The 19486-nt window shown below is 39.9% G+C and overlaps 1 protein-coding gene and 1 long non-coding RNA gene across 3 annotated transcripts in view; one reads left to right on the top strand and one right to left on the bottom strand.

The window, feature by feature from the left end:
- LOC310902400 overlaps positions 1-19486 on the top strand; it is a 31444-nt gene that overhangs the window by 5960 nt on the left and 5998 nt on the right. The window contains exon 3 of one of the 2 annotated variants that reach the window (XR_014586701.1): positions 16739-17150. The exons of the other annotated variant lie outside the window; for it this stretch is intronic. This is a non-coding gene — a long non-coding RNA (uncharacterized lncRNA). Of the gene's footprint in view, positions 1-16738; positions 17151-19486 lie in introns of those variants that run through there. 2 annotated transcript variants of the gene reach the window in all.
- The window catches only part of ZCCHC24 (zinc finger CCHC-type containing 24), a 110950-nt gene continuing 92193 nt past the window's right edge, over positions 730-19486 (bottom strand). Inside the window, exons 3-4 of the mRNA XM_083843880.1 lie at positions 17158-17322; positions 730-7112 (exon numbers count right to left, since the gene is read on the bottom strand). Coding sequence (XP_083700006.1) covers positions 6999-7112; positions 17158-17322 — 279 coding nt within the window. The 3' untranslated portion in view covers positions 730-6998. The remainder of the gene's footprint in view (positions 7113-17157; positions 17323-19486) is intronic.

Here is a 19486-nt window from a genome sequence, read left to right on the forward strand (position 1 = left end):
GAAGAGCGGTATTGCTAACAAGCAACAAACACTTCGTATGGTTCTGGCCAACTTGTAGTGTTCACAAAGAATAAATTAGAACCCCTCCCCTAAATCTTAAGTGATATAGCTTTAGTTTTAAATGTTATTTTTCATGGTAACAACTTTCTGGCACTTTAAGGTTTCCTGTCCAACTATTAGGGATTGAATTATGGTTTATTGTCTGATTATAGCAGGTTTTTCCTTCAGAAACATGTTAGACAGTACCAAACTGTTAAAAACAGAGGTGGCATGATTAACCCAAGCAGGTTGCCAGCAGGGAAGGCTTGGGGTAAAACTTTTTCACCCAGGATATCATCAGGCTTGTTGCAGATGACTAACTCTGTGGCAATGGAGAAACCCTTCCTGGTGTGGTCTGGGCCATGGTTATGCTGGGAAAGGTTTGTACCACCAGCACCAGGCTGCAGCTCGTCTGTACTGGGGAACTGAGCACAGCTGGTCACAGAACTTCAAAGGAATCAGCTCTCAAAAAAAATACCACTCTTTCTTGATTTTTTTTTCAGTATTTTAATACAGCATTAAAATGCTAGAATACTAGAGGAAAGCTGTATACTATCCAGCAAATAAGGCACATGTCGGAATGCCATTTTATGGACAACCCACAAGAGGTTTTACAGTCTGTTTAGCAACATAGTCACTTGGTAAGCAAGCTTGATTGCTGAAGCAGAACTGGTACCTCCGAGGCCTTCGTCCATAGGTTTTGTTTTTGTTTTAGCTGTACAAGTTTATTAACAGTTACAGAAAATGAAATTATACAAATAACCAACTGAATCTCACAAGGTCAATGGGTACAGCTAAACAAATGTAATAGTAATGAGGTTAATTTTTTTTAAAGCTGAAGAAATTCATAAGATACAGTGTTAGTTTTAGCACTAGTACACAATGCAGTGAGTGCTGTACTAAATAACCTTTTAAAGGAAACAAGAATCCAGTACAGGGTTGGGCAGACCTCCCATTTTAGCGTGGTAAAATATCAAACTAAAAACCCAATCCTTCATAATATAATCAAACTACATGAAATGTAAAGTGTAAAAATGCTTCAAATACGTGCACATGCATATTCTATATTGCTATGAGTTCTAATTAAAATAAACATAAATCCCTACAATCATCTACTTCAATCCATTTCTCTTTCATCCTTTGATTAATATTATTGCTGTAGCCGGTACTGCATAGCTGAGCTCACAGTCTGCAAAGAGTTGTGAAAGTCGAGTTGTCAGACAGCGTCCCAACCAACTCTTTTCCCCTCTTGCCGTGAAAAAGGACAAGAACTACCATTTGAAACTCAACACTTGTGCTTCAGAGTCTCTGAAAGCTGAGTCTCTGCGGTGCTTTCAGCATCTTCTGTCTCTCACAAGGTCATAAAGTGACAGTATACTTTTTCTCTCACTTGCTATATGTCTAGTGATAGCTTTTTCTAGCGATTCTTCCCCAAATACACATAAATAAAATGTATAAGCATTTTCATATAAGTCTAAGCACTTGAATAATATATTGGTTACTTAATACTGATATTTTCATCCAAGGATAACAAAAACAATATGGCTTAAAGAATTGCAAGGTTTTTTTGTCAGAATTATGTACCAACTTTCATATAATATTTTATGTAGACAATATTTCCTTCTTAATGTAGTTCTGTTGCATACTTTATACAGACAAAAGCATTGTAAAAAAAAAAAGTAAATTACTTCCATAAATATTTTCTTGAGGATACATCCTTAGTTCTGCAAAATACTTAAGAAAACTCTTACCTCTGTTAGTATCCTAGTTGAGAGGAAGGCCCTTCTGAAAGCTTCCAAGTTGTAAAAACTTTTCCCCAAAGAACAAACAATACTTTTTTTAAAAAGGCCCTCAAATATATACAAAAAAGTTACTGCAAAGAGTTTCCAGATAAGATAACAATTCAGTATTACAAGAAATATTTGTAACCATTCAAAAATTTTAACATCTAAAAAGGTTTCCAAAATACACACATAGTATTAAAAAAAAAATTGAAAGAAACTCTATGTCAAGTATAACTCATGATAAATACACATCTGCAAGTAAAACTGTAAAATACTTCATACAGGGGTAAACATTTATATCAATCATCTATAGCTAGTAACTGCACACGATTGTCCCTTTGAAATTCATCCTAGAAACACAAACCATCATCCCTATGTCTAAGATCTCAATCAGCCCTCTGAGCACTTCAGCAATATAGCAACATTAATGGACAGCAGTGGTTTTGCAGGTAGGAAAGATATGTTGAAGCCCAACCAGGAGTGGAGTGATATCTTAGAGAATGATTTGGTATGGGGGTAGTTCCACCACATTTTAAATGCTGGCAAAGGCAAGTGGAAAATGTATGTCAGTTCACTTAAATCATCAACATGTGTTTTTAAAATCATTGCATACTATTCAGTGGATAACTCTTAGGATCCACGCTAGAAAAGAAAATGCCATGTGACTGCAGGACATAGAGGACTAATCTATGAATACTAACATTTCCAAAAGCTCTTAGCTTCTTAATGGGTTAAGTAGTTCTTTTTGGAATAATGGCTAGAGCTTCACAAGTATGCAACCCATGTTTAATCTAAATTTCATATTATACAAAAGGTAAAATATAAAGATTACTTCTTGATAAAAGGCTTCTCTCAGACATACATAACTTCACATTTTTAGTTTACAAACTGAGTCCCATATAATGGGGAACTTTAAAATACACTTATTTTCAGAAATAATATATACTCTTGTGTATTTATTTGAAATTAAAAGGCAACTTTGAGACAAAAGGCCTCAAACTTTGCTTGTGTGGCATTGTTTTATGTCTGTGGTAGCAGCAGTAGAAACTGGCTAGAATGGGGCAATCCTTTTAAGCTACAGGGATTTTTCTTCGTTGCTACTAAATGAAGTATTCATAATAACTTCATTGGAGCTGCATTAAGTTAAAACAGCTAAAAGCCTATACATGCTGGTTTTGAATCACTGATACTTTTCTCCAAAACAGTGCCAATGCCAAAGACAAATGCCATGTGAAATGTTCTGACCACGTGAAGAAACAAATTTAGACTTTATTCAAGAAATAAATGTAAGTTGAAAAAATGTCCAAAAAGGGTGGTGGTGGTGGTGGGAACACAAGATAAAACTGGTGCCTGCTCGTTAGATATGTAGGTGGGCAGACAACAGCAAGCATCTGATGAGGTTAAAAATGAAGTTTGACAAATAAGTGCACAGAGACAAACTTCTCTCAGGTATACTCCCAAGAATACTCAATTTAGGGAGACTTGTGTGGATTTCAAGTTCTTTACTGGTCTGTGCTTCATTTCTGATAACTGTTTAATAATCCCTTTGAAGAATACTAGTTGAAGATCTAAATGCAGAGCTAGTTAAAGAGAACATAAGCATTTGTAAAAATCCAAGTGGTAAATCAACTCATTGTCTTTCCAGTCAAAATATTAATTTTTAGGTTTTCTTTCTGGCAGTTTGGAAGGGTTAGGTCTATGTGTGGATTACCTTAAAAAAAAAAAGTCAGATAATAGAAATTTACATCTTGTAGTCAATCTTTTTTCTATTATTTTGGTACAAAATCCAAAATCAGAAATTTCCCTTCTGTGACGATGGCCATAAGCTGTTGTATGTTACTTACACCCATGCATCTGTCCAGCAAGACACAAAGCATCCAGAAGAGCATGGAGCAGATGCCTGGGGCTGGGTGCTGCAAACCTTATGCAGGGATGAACGGAGGCACCTTGTGTGTGCTTCCCTGGCCACCAGCTCCTTAGGGAGATGAGGTTTTCAGCCGTGAACAGAATGGGGCTGCCTCACATGGCTGAGGGGAGCCCGAGTTGAGCCCTGCTGTTGTGGGGCTGGGGGTGTTGCTGCTGGTGTCTGGGTGGCCCAATGCTCTCCTCCCTCATCGCATGCCTCGCACCACTGGCAGGGGCAGTGAGGCCAGTGGGCTGCTTCCAGCCCCAGGAGGGTTTGCACAGAGAGTTAGGCAGGACAAACCATGGCAGTGTTGCTTCTAGATTTTCCCTGCATTTTGTTCTTTATCTGCTCTTCCCCAACATGAGTGCAGGGGAAGTAAAGCTGTTTTCTTCCTTGTTATTTTAGATTTACTTGATATTACTTCAACACTTTGTCTCCTGCCTAGAATATCATGATATAAATATTGAACTTTTAACTACGCTTTGAATAATTACTATTCTACAGCAATAGGTATTAATAGGTATTAATTATATTGAAGTTGATCATGTGTATTTTTAGGAACCTTATTTTAAAATAAAACCTAAAAGTCCATAAGCTAAAAGCACCACCATGCAGTGTTGAATCTGGATAAACAATTTATAGGAGGGCTCTGTCATGAAAATTGTGACGATTGCATATAATCATATTTTGTAGTTACCCTTTGTTCAGAATCTGGTGATATGCTGTATATCAATGTAGCTGTGCTGAGGGATGTGCTGTTTTACCAATTTAGTGGTTACCATAAGACAGGAAGAACTTAAAAGCAAAATGCTTGGTAGCAACATCTGAGTTTCAGGTCGGACAATAATTTTCTCTTATTTTGATGCGATGGAGTTTCTCTACTTGTCCTTTAGCTGGATGTGAAGCATCAAGGAGTATTTTGTTCATGTACTATTAAGTGCTCAAAAGGAAAAAACAGATCTGGTTTCATATATTGTTCCTTCAACACCAGGCATGCTTGAAACAAAATATCAAGAGCAATGCTAGAGGTCAAACTTTGAAAATACACCCCTAAATTCACCTGTGTATTTTCTTCATTTTTTTATGGACAAGTTAGTATCATTGCTCAGAGATTTTCTCAAAAGTAATTTTGAGTCTGTGCAAAACGCATTTTTTTGAAAATGCTAAAACTGCATATCTTGACTGATGCAAATGAAATCTGTTATTAGTGTTAACTTTCAATAAGCTATTTCTTCAGCTATTTTAGTTGATAGAATTGTCACTGGGCAAAATTAGTTTGTGTGATAAATTTTAGTTAATATTTCAGCATTATATCACATTTCTCATGCAGTGATGTCAAAGCTCTAGTAGATATTAAGTGAGCCTCACAGCACTGCTGTGAGGTAGGTATACTAATGTATTATTATCCCCATTTTTGCAGCTGGGGAAACTGAGGTCGAGAAGGATCTTGTGACTTGCCCCAAATCAGTGAGCTACTGGAAGAATCATGGTCAGAAGCAACAAATCCCGATGTTTTTCCGTTGACCAGTAGGCTGACGTGGGCTTACACATAAATAAAGAAGTTTGCAAGATATATAGATAACCCTACCACCAGAATCAGCGGAAACAATTTTGCCCTGTTTGTAGCAAAGCAGGGAAATAGTGAAAATTTCACCTCAGGGCAAATTTGTGAAGAGCTTCACATTTCCTATAAGAATGCTCAATAAGTATTCAATTTGCTTTACAAGAGCTTGACTGTACATACTTAGTTACATCTTGGTATTGCTTGGCATAAAAACACCCCTATATTAGCATTATGGAGTTAATCCTCAAAACAGATTTAATTCACATCAAGTTATTTAGGACTTAAAATATTGCTGCTAGGTATCATTCACACCAATCAGTCTCTCTAAAGGAAATTTAACAAATTGTTGATTAACAAAAAAAACACAAACCATTATCCCTGTAATTTTTCTTAGTAAGCTATGCAACTGAATTGCTTGTTGTGTCCTTGTGTCAATGTACTTACATAGACATACAAACAGGATACTGTCTCGAGGTACTTTCATTTCATGGTATTTTCCAATCCCTGATGAGATACTTCTTTGCAACTGGATGCCCCTGCCCAAAGTTCTACCTGAAATGGGACAACCAAACGTAACTCCTACATTTCTCCTAAGGTACATAGGTGTATCAGGAAGACGGAAGTGGGAAGGTTATATAGAGTGCTCTTCGTGCCTCGTAACACCCTTATGGCTAAAAAGTTTTTATATTATAACAATTTGTACAGTAGAAAACAGGACATAAAAATACTTCCAGAAAGTGGCTTTAAAACTACTATAAATAGTAAGTTTGGCTTATCATTTAATTAAGGGTTTGGGGGACAATTGTAAGCATTCTTATCCCCCATTATTCACAGTAAATTTAGTGTGCTTTCAGCCCAATGAATAGCCTATATGCATACAGGGACCATTGTAGCAGAATTATATGACAAGAGAAGGATCTGTTAGTCACACAAGCAAGCCAATTTCATCTCCTCCAAAAACCTCTTGGAATCCTTCCTGATGCTCTGCGTCCTGTTATGGCATTCCCTTTCTACACAAACCACACCCTCAAACAATTATTCACTTTTTTTGGCCACATCCTGCAAAAAAAAAAAATTTGCGTAAGCCCTGCCCAAATGACACTAACAAATAGAAAAGTCCAAGAAAGCAGTAGCACAAAACTCTCAGACTTTCTAAAACTCGGAAAACAATGATTTCCCTTCTTTTATGTTGTGGCTTGTTTAATCTTCCTTTGTCTTGTCATATAATGGGAATAATGTTCATGTTGTGGGTGAGTGCTTGCAATTAGTGGCCCCATAGTTATTTAACCTCTGCAAAACCCATTTATCACATATTCCTTGTCAATGTTACATCTTGCCTAATGAATAGTACTTCATTTCACCTGGCCATGATACAGGGTCTGTGTAAACAATCAGCAGAACCCGCAGCTGTGGTTCTGCTGTGAACACTATCAGTAATGCTTATGTGTGTACATATATATATGTAAGTTTACATATATATGTATGTATACGAATTCACCATAGTCCTGTAAATACCTGTTGCATGTGTGTGCATACACAGGAGAAATGTTACATTCTGTTAATGGTAAGGCATACTATTAGGTTATAGATAGGCAATATTGGCAATTATTTTAGCTTTTATCTTGATTTGTTGTGTTGCTGTTGATCGCGTGCTGCCAGAGGATCTTTCAGGATGATGGGGACGGGAAGAGGCCACGTGGAAGGTTTATTGCACACGGCGGCAGTAGTAGCCCAAAACTTTGCACTTCTCACACAGGTGCTGGGGATGTTCTTTGCTCTGGTCTGAAACATCCAGGCCATCCGGCTTTTCCAGGGGTCTCTGCAACGAAGAAAGTAAATAAGATTTGGTCCAAGGTTTTGTCACTGGCTGTTAGTCTTTGCTACATATTTTAAACCTGATTTTATGCTTGACAGAGCTTTCTCGTACCGATTACAAAGGTTCTGCATTTCTTTCCTGAACAGACCAAATGTTTTCAGTTCTTTGCTGTGCACGGGCACAGAGTGCCCTCACAACCTCGAATGATGTTCTTCATAACGGTGGTGCTTATTTGGCTGTAGGTGTTACTGACAGCCTGAGCTGGGGAGTAGACTTGTTTGGTCACGTAACTATTTATTCCCTTGGCTCCAGTAACTGAGACGTCCCAAAGGCATTAGCACCTCACGCATGGGAATCCCATTGCCCAGCAGTGCCAGGAGGGGGTAACAATGGTAGGACCGACTGCTGCTGCAGGAAAACTGTCTTACCGATGCGCAGATACTACACAGGGAAGTAAGGCCTTCCCAATATTCAGCCCCATATTTCTGAGGCTGAATTTTTCGAGGTAGAGCAGCTGCAAAGCTATTAATGAAAAAACAAACAAAACACAACACAACCTCTGCAATGAACCTGACTAATGACTTGACTGTATTTAAATAACACTTGTGGAGTCACAGAGCTGGCTAAACAACGGAACAAAACTGCTTTGATTCTAGTAATCTTTGCTCTTTAATTTTCCACTATATGTAAGAAGTTTCACAATCACTATGAAAATGTTAAATATTGCAGTAGGGCTGCTTGTTTGCAAAGTCTAATAGGTGAAGTGGTGATAGAGGTGTGAGGTAGAACATCATAAGGTGCGCAGATTTCTGAAAAACAAACGAAATGCCTTAACGTGATTTCTGTTTCCTTGAAATGCACCTGAAAAACAATTTCATTGCTCTGTGCATTTCTGTGAGGAACATAGTGGTTGTTCTGTGGGACTGTGGTAGAGCCAGCACATGGGGTGAAATCTGAAAAGAAGCCCTAAGCTTCTCGCAGTTCGCACAAGGGTAGCAGACCATTGCTTACCTTTTCTTAGTGTGGTTCTTGCAGCAAAGGATGGATAAATATAAATGGCCACAATTCTGTAATTTATCTTTTTGTACCTTCACTAAATAATATAAATTTGCCTTTAGCAGTAAAACCTTAAAGTACACCTGGTCCTTTAAGTTCCCTTGGTATTATAAGTTCTTCGTTCCAAAGCCACCCACCTGAGACCCCCATGGATAGGGAGAACAGAACCTTCTGAAACTCTTTTGCTACATAACACTGCAAGAACTGTTCACAATGCAGAAAATGGAAGAGTTTCCCAACTTCCAGTGGTTAAAATGAGGCAAAATATGTGTTTCCTATTATCCTAAACAAGGGATGTCTGCAACTTCTTGCTGTGATCAGTTGTATTGAATTATAAGCGCAACACTTCTGTTAGAGTTAGTAGAAAGATTATATGGGAGCAATTCAGTGGGGATTGACACTGATTTGTTACTGACTCAAGATTCCTCCCCACAATATGTTGGCTGAGGTTGTCTCTTTTTGTCAGTTTCAACTCATTTACAATTTCATTGCAAGTTGCATTTCCTATATCAGGTAGGGGGTGCTTGGACCTGTATTGGTGGGGGATGACGAGGGAGGATGGACCCCTTATATCCTCTAAAACTCTCAACCCCCCTGCATCCTTAATGAGTTTTGAATGACTTATTGGAAGTCAGTACGTATGGATTTGAGATCACAACTGATAATACTGAGTTTAGGCTTGCAACCCAACCACTATTGCACGCTGGGCTTCTGCAACAACAGAGGCAAGTTGAATAAGCTTATTTGGTCAGAAAAACGTCTGCCCTTCTGCTTCTACTGCTTATTCTGCCAACATCTACCCACAAATTTTGTTCAGGAATCTGCGTTACATAAATCTGGTCATAGATGATGCCCAGGTTGAGGAGCCCAAAGAGTTAAATTATTCTCCTCAATGGGGAATTTTAGAGCTTTGAAATGCTACACTTAAAACAGGCTATTTGACTCAGCTCTGATTGCTTCTACATGCTAGCCATGCTCTGATTAAAGAGAGAAAATACAGCAGTTATCATGTTTATTGATATAAGCCAGATTTTTTTAATACACATGGCCTTGGGAATCATTTTTCCTGGAAATAGTGCAAAGGACATTGGGAATGCCTTGAAGCGCCAAGAGTTTTTGGACTGTTTTCAGAAACAATAGCTCTCCGTGGTTTGCTTTCCCCCTGCGTTGATTGAGCTCAGCTTTTTGGCCCGTGAAGCATTCCGATTTCAGAAATGTTATTGTTACCAGTGTGTTACGACACAGAGGCTGGGAGAGAGGGGTTACGGACGCAGGAAACCAGGTTGCCAAGGGCCAGCTGGAAGGAGCGGAGCAGAGCTGAGCTGGGGCTGGGCTTCTGGTGGGCTCTGGAGCTTCAAAACTTCAGCACTGCTGGTGGACTCGCCTAGTTTGTGCTCTAAAAACCACGTCAACCCAACTTTTACATGAAATGAAGTCCTAGCTTATCTCTGTGTGCTTTATGGGTTTCCTGTAATGGAAAAAAAAAAAACAAACGACCCTGCAGACGCTCTGAGAAGCAACTGTTCTCTTTCTACTGCTGATTCTTACCCCTGATGGTGTAACCTTGTGGAGGTGTTTTAGGCGGTACCCTTACACCCTTTCTGCGTTCCTCAATGCTGTGCTAAAAGGGCAGGACATGAAACAGCCAAAGAGCTGCACATCTGCTGAAGGAGGACTTTGTGGGCACAGGTAGTTGAGGCTCACCTGGGACAACTCTCACCAGCTTTGCTGTGGTGGAAGCAGAGGGGAAGGAGAAGATGCTGACCACAAGAAGGGTCTGGCAGGCTTGGGCTGTTCCTTACCACCTATTGATTTGGGGAACTGTCTGAATGATGCGGAAGGTCTGCATGGCTGCAGAGTCTGGGAGGCTCCTGACCCTCCTGGTGCTCCTGGTTCGCTGCTGCTTCTGAGAGGGAGGGGTACAGGCTGTTGGGCTGAAGAACCAACACCTTTCCTTAGAAAGAGGTGAAATTCTTACAGAACAGTAGAAAATCCTGCTTTGCTTATCTGGGAAGGGCATTCTATTTTTCCATTAAAAGGGAGAGTTTAAATATTTTTTTTTTTAATGCAAGCCTGCAGCATTTGGCAGTCTATTTCCCATAAAAACTACGGGGGTGGGCATTTTCCAATTTCCTAGGTTTGTGCATCTTTAACTTTCTTCTGGTAGTTGCTAGGTGGAAATAACCTTGTGCAGCTCCACCAGGAAAGCATTTGGTGGTAGTGACTAATGCTGTTGCCTGAGGGGAATAATGCTGAACTAAATTTAAATTTATATAGCAATTCCTGTCCTGAAAATTAAATTTTGATTGTGCACTACTGCTCTCACAGCCTACATGTACTGATTGAACCCCACATTCCATAAATCAGCTTTTTGTAAAAAAAGAACAAAACACAAACATAGCCAAAACACCTCATGCTTAATAAAGTATTAGGTATAAGAAGAAACATCAATAGGACGCCCTTAAAGGAAATTATTCTCAGTGGAATTAAATGGGTGCTTATATTTCTGTTTAGAAGGTTGATTTGTTTTTTTTGTTGCTTTAGATTGGAAACATTTGATTTCACCATTGATAGATAAGGGGTCATATCAAAACTCAAATGCAAGAAAATGCTTTTTCCTTCATTGAGAGAGAAGCAGCAGTCTGGGTGACCTGTTTCCCCACTGCTGGAGCACCTAAGGATGGGAATGCAGTGGTTCCCCCCCCAGCCACTAAGGAGGGATTAAGTCCAAAGAGCGGAAAGATACTTGTAGGCCTGAAACTGCTGAACACTGTATTGGGCTTCTGAGTGATCAGAGCCATCCCTCCCTATGCTGAGGGAAGAGAAACACCTGGGAAGGGGAATTATAAGGCAACCGCTGCATTGCCTGTGGAAGTAATAGCTTGAATATTATGAAGAATGTATTTACATACCAAATTATTTTCAGTCGAGCAATAAATTTCTGACAGCTGGAAGCAAGCAGTGTCCAAGAGGACAAGTCAATCCCCAGATGGCTGGTTCCACACCAGTGCAACAGCTGTCATCACAAACAGCACTGGAGTCGGCCACAAAGACAAGAGACGGAGCCTTGATAAGAGGCCAGCCAGGAAGCAACCACAGGCACAGATGCTGCTGCTAGAGCAGGCAGGGGAAGAAAACGAAAATTCAAAGCTTGGCATCTGGGCTGTTACAATGCCAAGAACGCCGGTGCGTGGCTAAAAGGATTGTCTCCATGTTGGGGCAATATAAGGAGGAGCACAAACAAACAACTACATAATACCAAGACCTTGGAAGAATGAGAGGTAGGATTAAGTCCTGTCTGAGACTTAATAGCCATCCAGTAACTTGGTCAGGGCAGTTCTTTGCTTTCCTGTTCCTCAGTAAGACCTGAGCTCCACAGGCCTCTAATTTTTGCCCCATGTCTTGTGAATTCCTTTAGGTACTTCTGCCGGGGGATTTACTGCTTGAGGGATGCGGTGGAAATGCAAAAGGAGGAGCACAGTGGCACAACTTAATCATGAAAACAAAAATGCATGTAGAGCTTCCTTGCAGCAAGGAGCAGTTTTGCAGCTCAGGTGTGAGAGCCACCTGATTTTTCTGCTCTGAATTAGTTGGGAGAATGGCAGAAGATCTGCTTGTCAGGCTCTTGCATTACCACTTGTAGCCATGCTCTGCCATCTCTCTTAAATGCAGAGATTTAGAGCTGTATTTATAGAGCACTCTGAAGTATATACACAGCTGTAAAATTGCTGAGAAGACTTTTCCTGCCCCAGAGAGATTAAAAGCTCATTCTCACAGATAGGGTATGTGGAATAAGAGCACAGGGCTGAATAGAGACTTTCCTTGTGGGGAATTGGCACAGGCTCTTTTCACTCCAGGAAACGAGCCTCCAGGAACAAAGAGCAGGTGGCAGGGAAGTGTGGCTGCTCTCATCTCCAGGGACCAACTAACGAAAGGTATGCATAGGAAATCAAGATTTTAGTATAGCTGTAGAAGCCATTCACAGGTCCAACACGTGTGCTTGAATGGCTACCCCAGAGCTATCCAGTGGAGATGATTATCTTCAATACTGTGATACTATTGCTTGAGCCAGTTAAATGAAGTACTCAAGCTCAAACCATCCCTTGTGAATACCATGTGGAGAAGCCCTGCAGTACTGAGAAGTCCATAGATTGAGAGAAGTAATAGGGTAAGATGAAATAGAGGGACGGAGAGGAGGACTAGAGAAAAGGGTATGCCTGGGAATTGAGAGTAAACTCCTAATTTATCAAGCCATAATATCAAGGGAATAGCCATAATATCAATGGGAATATCTAGCCATTTTGAACAGAAGAATTTCAAAGCTTTCTCCTAAATGGGACAAAAGCACCTTAATCTCCAATATTCAGGGTTGACGTAACCAAGCATGGTGGTCCGTGTTGTTAAGTTTCAGCTATTGAACAGACTCTACAGATGTTGATCAATTGGTTGAGAGATGGGGAACATAGAGATACTTGGTAATGCTAAAGGATGGGGAAGTATCCTTGGAGATGGCTGCTGTCTTGTCCTAGATCCTTACCTTCCTGTAAGCACCTCTACCACCTGGGGTGACGCGTGAAATGGAGGGTGTTGATCTAGCCTGGTATGAGTTCTTGTGTGTAGATGGGTGACTGAATGTTTTGCCAACTTTTTCATGCCGTGTATGCTTATAGGAATGGAGACTTCATAACATGCCCTCACTGGGGAAATGCAGTAACTGACTCTTCTTAGACATGGTCTGAGCTCTTTGCAGTTAAGTAATTTTTATACTTGTGCAGGTTCTTGCAACTTGGCATAAGGCTATAGTTAAAGCTGAGGAAGCAACAATGATCAGCATCTGCTGATAAAAATGGTCCTTTTCTAACAATGTTCAAAGTATCATTGTGACCTAGCAGATTAAAAAAAAAAGTTTTTACTGAATGGTAGGTTAATGAGTAAGAAAGATGGTGAGTTGTAACATATTTCAGAGGGGTTATATTGACCAGATTGCTTTGGAGAATAAATCATTTCTTTTGCTAGAAGTAAATACTGTCTGAACTAATCAAACATCTGTCTAGCCAGTTCATCTGGATTTCGTTAATTGTTTTTTATTTATGAATTACTTGAATTATTATCATGTCATACAATATGGCAACTTTGCAGTAAAAGAACAGACTACAAAGTAGCAATACCCATTTTTCTTGAATGGAGTTTATCCGTATAGGCACTGAGTGTAAAAATGACTTCTGGGGAGAGAAAGCCTCTTTCCTTAGATGATTGAAGTTGGGGAAAAAAAGGTCCAATGGAAGCTTCAGATGAGTGAAAGTCCTCTGTCCGATCCCATATAATGAAGTCAGTAGGAGCAAAAAATTAGCTAAGAACATTGACTAATGCCCTGGGGGGGTTGAGGAGTGGTTGGGAAGTGATTATTTAGAAATGCATAGGAACTCTATTCATGAATCAGGACTCACCTTTGGTAGATGCCAGCAGAGTAATGAAAATAAAGAATAAGCAAGAAATATATATATAGAAATTGCTAAGGGAACGTAGTAGTTCTAATAGTTTATTATAATACAACCAAATATGTGCACCATATGCATGTGTGCTTTAACTTTCCAACTAGAAACACTGGACTTTGTAATTAAAAAAAATAGTGTTCACTGTGCTTTTATAAAATGCATGGCATTAGCATAAGAGTACTGGTGACTGGGTACAGAATATTTTCCAAAATGCTGTAGAATAACACCACAGGGACAAATATTGATAAATGTTTAGAGAGTCTGGTGTGGGACTGGATGCTTGGACAAAAAACATGCATGGGTTAGTAAACATTAGGCTCAGTCAAGAAGCAGTGCTGACCTCATGCAGCCTAAGTAAGCTCTCCTTTGCTGCTGGCTCTGTGCGTGAACTGGTGTTTTCTTTACTGTCTGGCTATTGCTGGTATGTTTAATCAGAAGAAGTACAGAGCACTGGAGGAATGAGAAAGAACAGAAGGAATGATGCTAGTAAAACTGAAATGCAGAAGCAGACACAGGTAAGGCGGAGACAACAGGATGCAAAATCTTTCAGTTTGAGGTTGTAAGTTTCAATCTGGGGAAAAAGCTCTAGTGACTGGCTGCAAATTGTTTACATCTGGAAGCCAAGCTGAAATGCACTGTGTCCAGCCTTGATGTCACGTAGCAGCAACACCTACTGATGGGACATGAACACATGGATAGATAAGAGGAGTAAAGCCCTTTCACAACTCAAATCAAGATCTTAGGGAATGATGTGGAAACAGTGATGGGGGTCAACTGTGTAAATCTGTGGTGCAGATGCTGTGATTGTTCCCCACTGTGCATGTGGCTCCGGAAGCACTATGGGCTACAGCCCTTCTACATTCTTTGACTTCAGTGCTATGAAGATCATAGACTCCTCTAGCCCCGCTGTGAGGGGCACCATTACCATAGGACCGTTTGCAAGCCTTCTTTACTACAAAACATTCATACTCCCCACTATATAAGAGTTCTTGGATAGCGTGGATGGGATACTTCTCAAGCGATTTCTTGTGACCCTTTGAACGCTAACAAAAATGATGGAAAGAATCTAGAAGAACAAGGTAAATATTTATAAACTTGTGTTATAAATCAGTGGTCTTGTAATTTCCCTGACCCTCGAGACTGTACTTCCATGCATGTGATAAATGACTGCATTGCTCAGCCCAGATTTCGGTGCAGTTGTCTAAGCAAGCTGTCTAAACAGAGGCAAGGAACCAGAGACTTTAGAAGCTTTGAACTTGTCTCATAAGTTAGTTAAAGAAAAATGCTTAACTTTCCTCCCATGTACATGCTACCACAAAGAAATTTTTCCTTGCTTTTTTTCTCACTTGCAGTATAGTTTCCAGTCACAATTTTGTCAGGAAAATTACTGCACTTTGTAAAGGTGACCTCTTGTTTTCAGGTTTGGACTCAGAGTGGCATTAGCACAGAGACAGCAGAATGGATCACATCACTTGAACTGGCCAGCAGAAACAATGATATTCACTGACTTGGCCATAAGTTCATTGTAATTTTTTTTAAAAAAAAGTCCTACGCTATTTAAAGAAAAAAAGACAAACATCACATAGTGAAGCATGTCAAGTGTAAAGCAAGTCTTCTGCCAGACTTCAAAAACTACCATTTATATTGCTTCATTGTACTAGCAATTATAAATCAATATTTTGGCTGTATATTGGAATGCGATGTTGCCATAGAAATGAGCCAAATTTTGCCGCTGGAGTTAAATGAGTATACACATGTGTCTAAAAGGGAAGAAATACACTTGATTAGATAATCTTAGGTGGGATAATGCTTAATAAGCTTATTTCTATCTCTCTCTTTCCTGTTTGTTGCAATGAATGTCAAGATTGCTTTTTTCATCATAATAAAGTAACAATATTCTTCAGGATTATTTTTTTCCTAACTCCCTTCCTCCCCCCAGAATCGCATGAAATGGTATGAAGTGTTCCTTATGAGCCCATGGAAAGATTCTATAGGAATTTTACAAGCACTTAGGTAGTTAATGAGACACCTAAGGTTCCCAATGGAATTTCCTTTTTACCTATTGCAAGTACATCCAAATGATCCATCCATGGTTTGTGCACCCGCTGTGAGTAGGCAGCAGGTAACTTGACCCATGCAGTGCTCTATTTATTGCTGAAATTCAGCTAGGATGAATTGCACCTGAGGCAAATCACACCTGCCAAACTCTTAAAATAATTCTCACCTATTCCATCTCCAACAATTTACTGTAATATTGCAAAATCACACTCAATTTTTTCCATTATGTTTCTTGCATTTGCTCAGTATCAGCCATCTTGAAGGAAAATACTGTGTGGCTTAAGACAGCTGTACTCCCAGATGTCTCCGTTCTGCCTGCACTGGAATTGACAGCATTAAATCCTAGGTGTTGCTCCAATATCAGCTGCGGTTAAATCATTCTCTAGAGGAGAGCCTGCAATGGTCTCTTTTTGGTTATGCAAAGTAACAGCTCTATAGCGTATATTGGCCAAAAATATTTTTGTGGGGTTGTCAAAAGTGACCTTGTGCATGAAAATCCAGCTTGGACAAAATCAGCCTGTAGCCTGCTTAGTCAGGGAAATGAGGGACATGAGCTCATGTGGTTGGTCTGTCCCGTTAACCACCATTGAACTGGCTGGCTGCTTGCAACCAGTTCTGAGAGGGTACAGACAAGAAGTGCAATTCAGTCATCCCATCATTATTTGGAAATTCAGGAGCAGGAAATGCAGGATGTTACCTCAAGGGACAGATGCAACTGCAATCTATGAGGGTCAGGAAGGAAGGCTCTGGCGGGCAGCACAGCAGGTACAAATTTCCTACCAGAGCAGCTACTCTGGCTTGACCCTTTCAGTTAAATAAAAGGCTTTCTCTTGAACTTCTTATCTTGGGGATCGCTTAGTATTATGGAAACCAAGAAACCTCTGTTTACCCAGGCTGTCCTTCTTTACTGTTGTTAACTAAGGTATTTCATAGGCAAGTGTCATCTCAGTGTTTTTCTGTTTTATTGCTAATCTTTATGAACAGACAGCTCGTGGACCAAATCCATTCTTATTTCAACAGGTGATCTAAAGAAGTATACGTGGGAAATAAGTTCACTGACACCAATGGAATACAATATTAAGTTGGTGAAAATATGAAGAGAGTCAGAAGCATCAGGAGGCCCATTTCTATGGCTGAATTTGTCTTATTCTATTGTCTAATGGCTCCATCTCAGATTATAAGGCCCCATAGTCAGTTTTCATGAGAAGATAGATAAAGATTTTGTTGTGGACGTATTTTTACTGAAAGGGTATTGAAATTTTGCAATTCTGGCAGTAGTTCACATTTCCAGGATGCTGAGAACAGCAGCTCATTTGGGAAACATTTTTTTGTCATGTGTAGTCCATGCCAAGTCATGTTAAGGTCATAGCCATGCTTTGCAAATTTAAGCATGTTCCAAGTCCCAAACCTGTATGCCATCAGGTAGGCATTTCTCCTACCTGTTTGTGAGGATAAACATTAATGTGGCACTTGATACATTCTTGTCCCATGTTAGCCCAGGAGTTTCCACTCATCCATTTTCTCTTGCATTTGGGGCACTTATATTCACCGAAGCAGCGTTTTTTGCCCTGGTATGGAGTCAAGCCTTCTCCTTTGGGGCGAGCCTGAAAAACAAAAGGAAGTAGCAATGAGTGATCAGAAAGTGTTGGAGGGGGAGTAGTAAAACAATGTTTTTATTTAGGAAACTGGGCAAAAGATACCAGAGCCAAGCATGAAGTCTGTATCTTCATGAATAGTTCATACGCTGAAGCTTGAGTTTAAGTTCTGAGAGTTACTTCTGAGAAGTATTCACAAGTTCAAGAACACTTGTGATGCTTCTGACACTGAGCTCAGTATTTAGAAATGTCTGTGCACTTTTTGTGATATTTGTTAATATCCATTTCAATACAACCAAATCGTATCTATTGAGTAAGTATTGCTATCACTGTATATAACATCAGAAGTAGCTCACTAGCGAAAGATGCTCTTAAGTAGGTCGTTTTCTGTTCCCCAAGAGAAGCTCTAAGAAAACATTTTACAGTTCTGCGTTGCACAGCTTCTAAATGATGAAATACTGGCAATCCACTAGTATATGTATATGCATCGTTGTATGTGACAGTCATACTGGGATTGAATATGAAGAGAAGGCATGATTTCGATTAGCAGAAATCACTAATTTCACAAACTTCATTAGGCTTCCTGTTCTCTGTAAATGATGTTTCACTAATTTCCATATTTTGAAGGAAACAGGAAGGGATATTCCCAAATAAAATGGACTGCTGTGATGTGTAAATATTAAACGTTGCCTAAAGAAAGCCTGTTTGCCCAGACAAGATATTACAGTTGACAATGACCTTATGTAAATAGATTTCTTCTAAATAATCACTCAAACTGCGTTGTACTCAACAACAGTATAATATACGTAATATGCTAATACTTTAAGGTGAAGGCGAGTATTGCATACAGCTGTTCTGAAGACAGCTATAAGGATGAAGCTGTTTTCCTAGAGTCTCCAGCAGGTGTTGAAATACTGCCCATGAGGGCAGTTGCCTAGAGGAAGAGACTTCCCCTGCATTGTGGCTGAGTGGTACAATCACCTATCAAAGGATTTGTTTATATGTCGTGCTTGTGGGGCATTTTTTTAAGGTTCCCAGATCAAGATTATGAAAGCTAAATGACCCATCATGCTGGGAAAGAGTTTGTTTTGTTTCGGGAGCTTGTATGATTTCTCAGTGTGTAGGTCCAAATTGCTTTCTATGTGAAAACATGGGTTGGGAAAGCAGGTGGTTGGCAGAAGACCTGAGCTTGGCAGGCGTGCTGGGACTCCAGCTCCTGTGCCTGATAGTGTTTGCTGCATTTCCTCCGGTGTCACATGTGAGAGTGTGCGGGAACAGAGCATCAAGCACACTCCACTCTGCACCCTGGCTGGTGGAAGGTGAGCAGGGGGCACCCTGAACCTACTTTGTCCATTTTGCAGTGTCAGTGAACAATATTTCCTGCATTTTTTGTGCTTATTCTTCAGCATAGTTATTCTTTAAATAAATAAGTAAATAGGACACAGTAGCACAAATAAATACCTATAATAGTTTTTCCTGATTCTGAATCCATTGTGTCACTGTGAATGTTCTGGCTCATAGCGTAGTTGAAGCCAACACTAAGACACACACACAGTTGTATTGTACAAAAAAGTGCTTGGTATAATGAGAAACATTTGGACTTCCATGACTAAATGAGTGCTGGCAGGCACCCAGGGTTTAATCCTCTGATCCATGGTGTCTCTTGATAAAGATGGGAGATTGTAATTGAATGTAGGGCAGGAAAATGTCAATTTATGGAGCCGTCCTTATTTGGGACACTTAATTTGGCTCTGCCTCTGAGGAATTTGTAGCACAACTCAAGTCAGTGTAAGAAGGACCACATGCTCGCTTCATTTACAAGTTCTCATGGAATTGAATAGGAACCCTGTGTACAGAAAGCTCTCTTGATTGTGAGATGCTTCCCCTCCTCCTGAGGCATCACACATTGCTTTATTTGCAGTTTCAACTGGGGCTAAGCTATTAAACCAGTAGAAGAGACTGTTTCCAACTCTTGATTTCAGTGACGATGCTTTACTGAAACTCTTGGTGCAGTAGAGCTGGAAATGCAGCCTCGTTGCCCCTACTAAGCAGCAGTCCTTTCAGAAAAAGTGCAGGTCACTCAGTGCATTATTTCCAAAAGCAATAGCACAGGCTTTAGAGGCAGAGGATGTCTGAGAAGTCTTGCAAATGTTTATAAACGGTATTTAAACAT

This window comes from Anser anser (genome assembly GCF_964211835.1).
Source record: "Anser anser genome assembly, chromosome: 7".
In the NCBI taxonomy this organism is placed as follows: Eukaryota; Metazoa; Chordata; class Aves; order Anseriformes; family Anatidae; genus Anser; species Anser anser.